Below are 10,214 nucleotides of genomic sequence, written 5' to 3' on the forward strand. Positions count from 1 at the left end.
TTTTTACAGCTAATTGTAATATAAATAAAAATAACCAGCCGGGGTCGGTACTGCTCACATGATAAAAGGTGTAGACAGAGATTCATTTCAGAGAAGCATTACATTTATTTATTTTTTTAACGACAATTAATTTCAAAACTTGTCTTCAACTATGTACAAAGCCAGACAACAGACGTGTTGGTAAAACTACTTTATGATGTCCTTGTCCACCCTTGTGTCATTTGAACTGCAGTCAACAGTATTCTGCTGAAACACACTAAAAAGGACATTGTAAAGTCACACTACCAACACTGAACACAAACTAGTGCATAAAGGATCAAGACCTCATCTTTGTGCACTGGTTTCTTGACCATATCAAACTCCATCATGAGAATAAACTGTAATTATGTGGCACTACAGGTCATGGATCAGACAGTGAGTGTCCGACGTTTTGAGGAGCAGAGGATGCAAGTACACAAATGATGTGTCCTATATTTACATTTGAATATAAAACGGCTGCTTCTTTCACAGTCCATGTAATCGATTTCAGAAACGGTCCTCTTCTCCCTCGACCAATCAGATGAGGAAGACGATGTCGTCGGCCACCATGACCTGGTTGTCGTCCTGCATGCGAGTCAGTGCGGCGCGGACGTCCGGCTCAGAGAAGCGATTCTGCCGCTCCTTGTTGATGTCCTCCATCAGTGTCTTCATCTTGACCGACTGAGCGTGAGCAGACTGGAACACTGCGAACAGGGACGACTTGAACTCCTTCAGCCTGGTGGAGGAAAACGAGCAGAGATTTGAGTGACATCGCACGGACGTGACGGTGGGTTATCTGCTCAAACGTTAACACCCTTAATCTAAAGTTTCCATCCGTCACCCACCTCTCTGCAGAGAGCCCGGAGTCATCAGCCTTTGATGAGGCATCCATGGGCTCCTCCTCAACCTGCCGTGACTTGGCTGGTTTTGGGGTACCGGCCTGAACTACAAAAAAAATAAATAAATAAGATACACAGGAAGAGGTACAGGGTTTTAAAAGACTCTAGAAAGTCCTATGACTGATTACCCTCAGCTGTTTTGCTCAGTTACTACAGGACTTAGGAATGCTGTGTTTTATTTTCAGCAGACGGGGAAGTGGTATTTAGATTTCACTTAAGTTGTAGCAGTCCCTCATTCTGTGCTACTTGCCTTCATGTTGTTTGGTACACGGCACGCTAAGTGTTTAAGTTGAACTTTACAATCCCTGAGTTGATGGTTGGGTTAGTTAGATCACATGTGGCTCAGGGTGCGGACTGGCTCCACATAAAACTATCTATATACACTAAATGTTTTGTCACCACCAGATTAACCTGAGTCATAGTTTGGTTTGTATGTTTTTTGTCGTTTGCCCTCGTCGTCCACACGAACGCTCTGCCTCTAACATATACAATTTAGGTTGAGTCTGAACTGAATGAGTGTGTCAGGGCTGAGTCACTGAGACTGCAGCAGTGTGGGGACGTGATAAAAGTGATGCTTACTCTCAGGGACGTTCTGCTCTTCGCTGAAGTCATACGGACTGTACGGCTCGCTGCCCTGAGAGCCACGTCGCCCCCTGCAGGACACACAGGTCAGTGTTATTAATGAGTCAATGAACAGCAGTGTTTTTCCAAGAGGTGAAATGACTTCAAACTGCAGCTGTTGTGCGTTTACCTCTTCCTCGCCGTTTTCTGTGAACGCTGAGTGGCCGACTCCTCGTCCTCTTCCTCCTCTGAACCAGAGTCCCGGTCCTGTCTTGAACGTTTCTTCTCTTTCTCCAGAACCTGCAGAGAAAAAAACGACCCAGATTCATTCACAGGTTACTGCACAACTTTTGCTGCATAAATATCACCGCTCCATCCTTCAGCAGAGGTGGGTACGGTACCTTTTTGAAGTACGCAAACTGGACGAGCTCCACGGCAACCTCGGAGTCCTCCAGCTCTACGGCTTTGCTCATTCGGGCCTTGGCGTGTGCCGTGGACAGACGGATCAGAGTCTCGAGCGTACGGGCTGTCACGGGTGAGGTCTGAGGAGAGAAAGGAGAAAGAAGATGGTCAGATGGTCCTAACACATCAGGTAGTGGCAGTAATACATCAGCATGGTCACTATGATCACTATTAAAACAGTTGTACTGTAATTACTAGAGGTAGAAAGTTTGCACTTATTTCACTCCATCTGTTTTACAGCTTTAGTTACAGATTCAGATTACATAATAAACTATAAATTCTGATTCATTCTACCTGAAGTTACACAGCAGAATGGAAGCTGTACAATAAAGTGTGTCAATAATTATTATTCTAAGAAACACTCTGCATAATGACTAGTCTTACTTTCTGGATACTGATCCTGCTAACCTCTGCTAATTACCACATCCTTCTAGAACTGAAGTTTTAAGCAGGAAGCTCACGGGTGTAATTAACATTAATTATGGCGTCCTGCTTCAGGGTCCACCAGCTCCTGAACACCTGTGTTCTTCTCCTAGTTTCTCCTCGGTCGTGTGTTCGTGTAATTAGAGCTGTGTCCTAAATGTCAGACTACATGCTAAACACAGTGCAGCGTGCTGCTTTTACCGCTGGTGAACAAGGAGAGTCTGTATTTTTGTCCTCCAGCAAAGGAGACAAAACTAAATGTTTCTCCAAAACTGATGAATGCTTTCATTTACGAGATCTTTCTGGAACATCTCACAGTTCATCTGCAGTTTAGTCACGTTCTCCCTGCATCTGAACAGCTCCGTGTGTTGTTACATTGTGGTACTCTGACGTGTCACAGGTGGAAATAATCAAACGAACCATGGCTGGGTTCCATTTAGCTGCTTTTTCGGGCTGCTGCTATTGTTTATGCTGACTCACTGTCACAGGAATGAAACGGTAACACTTGGTCTATACCTAGGATGACTAGTCAAAATGTCTGCGGAGTAAAACAAAGCAGAAGGAGTCAGAGGTGTGTGTGTGTGTGTGTGTGTGTGTGTGTCCTGCCCACCCTAGCAATATCAGCACCCATCTGCTCCTGGCTCCTCAGCCTCGAGTACTCTTCTGCGATGTGATTGGCTGCCTCCTCTGTCAGCACGGGTGTCACAGCCTTGGCGATGTGGATGTACTTCCTCATGAACTCCTTACTCACGATCTTATCCCTGAAACAAAGAAAACGTTTGGTCTTTTTTGGTTCTTTGCTCAAACACACTGTGTTCTGTGTTTCCACACAGCATATTCAAGCTCGTGCTGAGGCAGACACGCGCTGCGTACTTCTTTCTCTTGCTTCCGTGCAGCAGGTTGTTGTGCTTCTCGTAGATCTGCAGCTCCTCGTGCTCTTCTGCTATTGCGTCTGGATCTTCGGTGGCGAGGATGTCTACGGTCCCGCCCAGAGCCATCGCTGAAAGACAAACCAAACGCACAATTTTAGAGATTTATAAACCAACTTATTCCATTGAATACAGTCTGAAGACGTCCTGATGCGTACCTGCTCCCTCCTGCTCACGGGGGTCACGGTAGCGGTGCATCCTCAGCACGTGCTCGGAGATCTCGCGATCCTGCTCGGCGTCCATCTGATCCAGCACGATGAAGAGGAGGTCGAAACGTGACAGCAGGGAGTCCTGGAGGCCGATGTTCTCCATGGGGGTTTTATACTGGTCGTACTGCGAAGAAAGAGCAGAGATCAGCTGAGATTCAAGCAAAACACAGAAGCGGCTGAAAAGGTCAAACGTGTTCTCGTCAGATTGGCTGCTCACCCTGCCGTAGACGGGGTTAGCAGCTGCCAGCACAGAGCAGCGGGCGTTGAGGCGAGCGTGGATGCCGGCCTTGGCGATGGTGACGCGGCCCTGCTCCATCACCTCGTGGATGGCCGTGCGGTCCATGTCCGACATTTTGTCAAACTCGTCGATGCACACCACGCCGCGGTCAGCCAGCACCATGGCGCCGGCCTCGAGACGACGCTCGCCTTGGGAAGAAAAAAAAAAACAGAACATGTAAGCAGTGTTTTCATGCACTTTGGATATGTTTGCATATTTGAGTGTGTGTGTGTGTCATACCGGTTTCCTGGTCAGTGGTGACTGCAGCAGTCAGACCCACACCAGAGGAGCCTCGCCCGGTGGTGGGGATGGCCCTGGGTGCCGTGTGGAGTACATAACGCAGCAGCTGGGACTTTGCTACTGATGGATCACCTGTAAAGAACAATGCACAGTGACAGATATTTAAAAAAATAATAATTAAAAAAAAATCCACAAAACGTTTTCTTCTGGCTGAATGAGAACATCAGCAGAGAAATAAAACACTCTGGTACCGATTAGCAGGATGTTGATGTCTCCTCTGATGCGCGAGCCGTTCTCCAGCACCTTCTCCACGCCACCCAGCAGCATGCAAAGGATGGCCTTCTTGATGTACTCGTGGCCGTGGATACTGGGAGCCAGGGAGCGAGCCAGCTGATCAAACACATCCTAACGTAAAAGAAGAAGAAAACAGATTAAATATAATTGCTGTAAGGTTTCATAAGCTGAAACTGCTGTAAGGCAGAAAGAGCAGATCCTCACTATGGAGCGAGTCCGGCTGAAGTTCCTGATTTTGGCCACGTCGTCCGCTGAGAAGTGTGGGGACACCTCCTTGCTCATCTGTTTGACGTGGCAGGCTATCATGATGGTCCTGAGAAGAAAAGGTGGAGACTTAACCACAAAATAAAAAAAAAACATTGAACTCCTCAAAACGAGGACATGTTTTGTCACGGCTTACCTGAACGTGCCGGAGGTGAATCCTCCCTTCTTGGCTGGCAGGCAGCGGTACGTTCCGATGACCTGCACTCTGTCTCCGGGTTTCACCATGTCCACCAGGTCGTTGTCCAGGATGATGTCCACGGAGCGAGGCAGCTGACCAGCTGGGGCTTTCTCTGGCATCTCCTGCACCGTGATGGTCTGGTGGTCCTTGTAGATGGAGAGACCGAACTCTGTCTCCAGAGGGTTGTTCTCCTCATCCTGTCCAGAGAAAAGGAGGTAGCAGAGTAAAGACCACCGCTGTTAATCTGAGTAATAAAGTACCTGAAACGTAAAAAAGGAATCATGGAGGCTCCTCTGGTTACCTTGGTGGGGTATATGGCACTGGAGGGGAAAGCATCCAGCGAGGTCATGTCAGTGTATTTCCTTTCCATCGTCTTCTTGGTGGCTGGGCAGTAGTGGACGCTGCGTACTACTTTAGGACGCACCAGAGAACCTGAAGAAGACAAGCAGGACATGATGAGTAGTGTCACGTGTCCAAAGAGGTGAAAAACTAACAAAAAAAAACACATCAACTCACACTTGGTGATGATGCCCTCCACACACACCATGCTGCCCAGCAGGCGGGAGGTCAGGGTTCGGGGGGTGACATGCTTGGTGCCGAAGCTGCCCTCCAGGGCGATGTAGAACTCCTCGTACTGCTTGGCGTAGGTTGCGTCCACCGAGGCCACCAGATCCTTCAGAGCCCGCTGGAAGGCCAGCAGCTCCTCAAAGGCATTGCTCATCAGTCTGGAGGAGGCAAGAAAACATCAGGGTCATGGACCAATCACATAGAAAAACAAAGAAGATAAAAGACAATCAAGTTCTAACAAGTCATGAAGCACAAGTAGATATTACATATGTATATACACACACTGAGGCACTGAGGGTTAAAATCAGCTGGTTCCACTGGCCATTATGAATTAATCTGACTAAATGTGTCAATTTTTCTATAAATGCAGAAATATAAATCAGTCTTTTATGATATAAAAGCAGGAAGATGCTGAAATGTCATGGAATAAAATGAAACCTAAGAGTTGGCGAATCATTTTCTGTACACACACAATAAATGAAGTCAAAGGCAAACCCTCAGCTCCGTACTTCATCCACACTTTAACTCATTTGATTAAAAATCAAACTTGGCTTGGCTGAACACCAGTCAGTCAGTCAGTCAGTCAGTCAGTCAGTCAGTCAGTCAGTCAGTCACACACACACACACTCTTCCTTACTTTGCAGCCCGGGCCTCATTGCGTCTCCTCAGGTCGTTGATGTTGACGATGAGTCGAGCTTTATTCTCACTGATCATGTCCCGCACTTTGCTTTGGTAGACCCCCTGGTCTTGCTGCAGAAGAAAAACGTGCACACGGTTACTGCTGTTGTCTCATTTTGATCTGAAACATGTTCAGAATACTTTCACTGGGCTTCAGGGGAAAGATGCGCCATCTTAGAACTAAACTCAATCAGCTGGAGTCATAACAGACCTAACCTAAGAGCTCCACAGTAACAGGTATGATTATAAACATGTGTCAGCAGTGAGAATGCTCGCAGACTGCTCAGATGAAGGCTGCTTCTTTTGTTGTGAGCGCATGGTTTCTCCTCTCTCACACACACACGGTGTTTAACATGAGAAAAGTCAGACTCACGTCGTCGTCCAGAAAGTCCAGGTAATCCCTCTGAGCCTCTCTCATCTCCCGGTCATCTACGACGTCAGTTGCCATCACTGCAGTTTATTTCTTACACCTCAAAATGTGAAACTATTGCACAGGCGTCGGTCCGGTGTGCGCTCTGCTGCCGTCAACCCACACAACTGCGGGGTTTTCGCGCCACAACGTGCCGGGCACAAGTGAAGCGCAAGACCCGATTGGTCAACTGGGCACGTACTCTTTTACATAAACGGCGGGTAAACGTGCAGCTGTCCAATAAGAACCCCCGCGAGCCCACGTGACTCCGCCCTCTCAAAGAACTCGCGCGAAAATGTAGCAGGAAGGGGCGGGGCTGTTAAGATGGCGGAAAAAGCCGAGCACGAACTTACCCGAAGTTTCCACAAGATGGCGACATAAACATGAACTCTTAAAGGGCCGAGAGTGATTTATGTTAACTTATTTACTAACTTACTTACTAATTTATCTGATATATTCAATTTATTGTCACTTTTAATCATACAGGTAACACTTATATATGTTGTATAGAATAATGTCAAATAGAATGGTAATAAAATGTATAATAATAATAAAGCCATAATTGAGGACAACAGTTCAATCAGGCACTGCATTATGAATTTCTTTTCATTTGCAGTAAAATATTTATTTTTAATTAATAACAAACTCCTGATAATCGTATTGTTGGATATTAGGTTTTCATTAGTTGATTTATATTGCATGTAACATAATAGTTATTATAAATGTAGCATATATCAGGAGTAAAGTGATCATTATATAGAAATCATGATAGTTTATATCACTAAACGTTTTGACATCTAATATAAGTTATATGTGTTTTTGAACACCTTTTGTAATGAGTTCATTTTAATGATTTGATTAAATATACCTACTATATATAGTATAGTACCTATAGATATTTGTTTACATAAAACATTAGACTTAATAAGACATAACTTTGTCTGGTTTATTTTTCCATATGAAGTTGGATATCATTTTTATCTAGCTGCATACAGATTTATTTTAAGACACTTGGGGAGAAAAAGATATATAAATAGATTAATATATAATAACTACCAGTTAGACTTTTTCTTTAGGCATAATTCAAACATTTTCATCACTATATATATATATACAGCATATATTGTACATAACTGTAATGTCATGTTTGTTGGCATGATATCATGGATGCATGGATGCAGTGTAGGGCACCGGGCAGTAGATGGTGACACACATGCAAGCTTAAAGGTATATTCTGTATGTGTAATAATCTGTTTTTCCCCTTCGTTTCCCCATCATCGATATCAAGCTTTGACCAAACTGTCCTGTCTGACCACAAATACAATGAAGTCTGGTCGTTATAAACACAATCTACTCCTCCATGTGTTTTTATCAGAATATTATAGATACATACGAACAGCTTGAAACACAATCTTAATATGATGAATGACGTTTTTAAAAGTATAAACACCTCCAAACGTTTATCATAAGAATTTACTGTAATGCGACAGTAATGTGATAATAACTACTCTTACTCGTAATTTTCCGCTCATTTTAACCCCGCCCAGCCTCCCCTCTCTCCGGACCGTCGGGTCAGCTGTTTTTACACTTTGCCTCCCTGCAGCCCCCGGAACATCTCTCTACCTCAACATGTTACAGTGAACCGGCTCTGATCAGCTCCTCCAGGGGGGAAACTTTCAGTATACTTTCGTTTATTCTTTCTTCTTCTGCGACTCCAGAGGAGCAACAGGTGTTCCGTCGATACGAGCAGGTGAGGTGATGTTTCTTCTTCTTGGATCCTGTCATCAAACCTACACAGGTAGACCTCGCAGTGTGTTAGTATGGACTATTGGGCATTAGAATGTTTATTCTAGGGATTCTGTGTGTGTTGTTGTTTATTTATTTATTATTTATTTATTTATTTCTATGCAGCAGCTCCACAGGTAAAGTCTTCACCTTGCTTGTGACGATCAACTTCGTTCAAAACTGTTTTTATCACTGCAGCAATTCAGGGTCTGAGGAATAATATCCTTGTGACAACAATAGAGGGGGGAATGGTCAGAAGGGGATACAGTGGCTGTTTTCAGAGGCAGCCTATCCTCAGAAGGGTACTTGTTTGTCTTGTTGCCTCCATAGGTGCTAATTTACCTTGGTGACAACAGTAGTTTACATTCTTCTCCATGTGTGCGCTGTCATAACAGCAGGTTTGACTACATACCTGCTTTTCCAGTGTGCTTGACTCAGATGGGCAAGAATGTCTTTTCCTGTCGGTGACTCATAATCGTGTAATGCTCGCAGATAAAGCACTGAAATAATTCAAGGAAAGCATCTCAGAAGTAAAAAAAAAAAAACAGGCCTGCTTTGTTAATCTGCACAGCATGACCTCCTGCCTAGTTTGTGTGAACTTTTATTAACTTTCTCTCCCGATTTTAATCCCCCTCAGATCGTATTAAGCTCAGACTTCATTTTCTCTTCATCTTTCATTCTTATAACTCCACCTTGATACCTCTGATTCACGCTGCAGATTGATGCATTCCAGAAATAACTTGAAAATCTCCTCCTAGATAAAGTCTTTAAACATTTGTCTCCCTCAGGGTGTTTGGTCCAGCGGTCCTCTTCCGTCTGTATTCTACCTTTCTCTCCTCCATCCATCGCCCAGCCATGTCAGGGGACATTGTGCAGCGGCTCAGTGCTTTGACGTTAAGCATCAAACACCTTGGCAGCTACCCCCGGTTCTTGGACCTCATCCCTTCCTCAGTTCCATCCCCCAGCCCCACCGTTGCCGCTTCCCAGGTCCCCAGCCTGTTCAGAGAGCCTTACATCCTGTCAGGCTACCGTCCGGTCCAACAGGACTGGCGCTGCTACCTCCTCAGCCTCTTTCAGAGACACAATGAATCCCTGAACGTGTGGACTCACTTGTTGGCAGGTCCTGTGCTGCTGCTCCGCTGGTGGGCCAACGTAAGCACTCTGGGGTACACCTTGGACACAGCCTCTCTACCTCTGACCATCTTTCTTGGGTCTTCGCTCATCTATCTGTTTTTCAGTGTGGCAGCTCACCTCATGCAGTCTCACTCTGAACGTGCACACTACTTCTTCTTCTTCATTGACTATGTGGGTGTTGCTTCGTATCAGTATGGTTGCTCACTTGGACATTATTTCTACGCATCAGAGCCGGCATGGAGAGAAAGCTGCATAGGGCTTCTGTTTCTACCTGGAGCTGCATTATTTGGGTGGCTTTCCTGTGCGGGCTGCTGCTTTGCTAAGGCCAGGTACCGGCGGCCATATCCATTGCAGCGCAAAATCTGCCAGCTGATCCCTACCACCTTAGCATACCTGCTGGACATCAGCCCTATAGTGCACCGCCTGTTCACTGTCTCCTGGACACAGGAACCGTCGCTGCCTTTCCATGCCCTCCAGATCATCTCTTTCCTTCTGTCTGCCCTCTTCTTCTCCTGTCCCATCCCTGAGCGTTTCTTTCCGGGCCACTGTGACTTTGTGGGTCAGGGTCACCAGATCTTCCACCTGTTTCTGTCCCTGTGCACCCTGTTCCAGCTTGAGGCTCTGTTCCAGGACTACGCCAGGAGAAGGAATACAGTGGTGGAGGTATTTGGAGAGAGGCAGCTGTGGTGGGCTTGTGTATCCTTCCCAGCCCTGTTCCTGTGCTGCATCCTGACAGCATTCGTCACGATGAGGCACGTGGCTAAGCAACTGCAGGGTAAACAAGAGAAGTGACAAGTGTGCGTGTGTGTGTGAGTGAAAGAGATAGATAGGGGTTGGGTTGAAATGTACCAAATTTTATTATTATTTATAATATTACAACTAATAAA

The 10,214-nt window shown here is 45.6% G+C and overlaps 2 protein-coding genes across 2 annotated transcripts; one reads left to right on the forward strand and one right to left on the reverse strand.

Annotated features, from left to right (window-relative positions):
* Window positions 1-81: 81 nt before the first annotated feature.
* Window positions 82-6,603, reverse strand: mcm3 (minichromosome maintenance complex component 3). Its single transcript, XM_010741257.3, has 17 exons — window positions 6,373-6,603; window positions 5,959-6,071; window positions 5,271-5,479; window positions 5,056-5,186; window positions 4,713-4,951; window positions 4,517-4,625; window positions 4,270-4,423; window positions 4,019-4,150; window positions 3,719-3,927; window positions 3,451-3,625; window positions 3,237-3,363; window positions 2,974-3,124; window positions 1,880-2,020; window positions 1,669-1,778; window positions 1,497-1,570; window positions 864-963; window positions 82-754 (listed from the first exon to the last, which is right to left on the reverse strand). The coding sequence occupies exons 1-17, from the start codon at window positions 6,445-6,447 to the stop codon at window positions 556-558; spliced, it is 2,448 nt and encodes an 815-aa protein (XP_010739559.3). The 5' UTR covers window positions 6,448-6,603; the 3' UTR covers window positions 82-555.
* A 1,264-nt stretch (window positions 6,604-7,867) lies between these two features.
* Window positions 7,868-10,214, forward strand: paqr8 (progestin and adipoQ receptor family member VIII). The gene is made up of 2 exons (XM_010741258.3): window positions 7,868-8,158; window positions 8,982-10,214. The coding sequence occupies exon 2, from the start codon at window positions 9,049-9,051 to the stop codon at window positions 10,117-10,119; it is 1,071 nt and encodes a 356-aa protein (XP_010739560.3). The 5' UTR covers window positions 7,868-8,158; window positions 8,982-9,048; the 3' UTR covers window positions 10,120-10,214.

The sequence above is a fragment of the Larimichthys crocea genome, chromosome XI, assembly GCF_000972845.2.
Source record: "Larimichthys crocea isolate SSNF chromosome XI, L_crocea_2.0, whole genome shotgun sequence".
NCBI classification, from domain to species: Eukaryota; Metazoa; Chordata; class Actinopteri; family Sciaenidae; genus Larimichthys; species Larimichthys crocea.

Excerpts from the sequence above, each read along its gene's own strand:
- mcm3 (XM_010741257.3), bottom strand. The coding sequence starts at position 6,447 with ATGGCAACTGACGTCGTAGATGACCGGGAGATGAGAGAGGCTCAGAGG. Across the intron at positions 3,928-4,018 it reads CACCACTGACCAGGAAACCG|GCGAGCGTCGTCTCGAGGCC; the intron begins GTATGACACACA and ends TTTCTTCCCAAG. Across the intron at positions 3,626-3,718 it reads CTAACCCCGTCTACGGCAGG|TACGACCAGTATAAAACCCC; the intron begins GTGAGCAGCCAA and ends CTTTCTTCGCAG.
- paqr8 (XM_010741258.3), top strand. The coding sequence starts at position 9,049 with ATGTCAGGGGACATTGTGCAGCGGCTCAGTGCTTTGACGTTAAGCATC.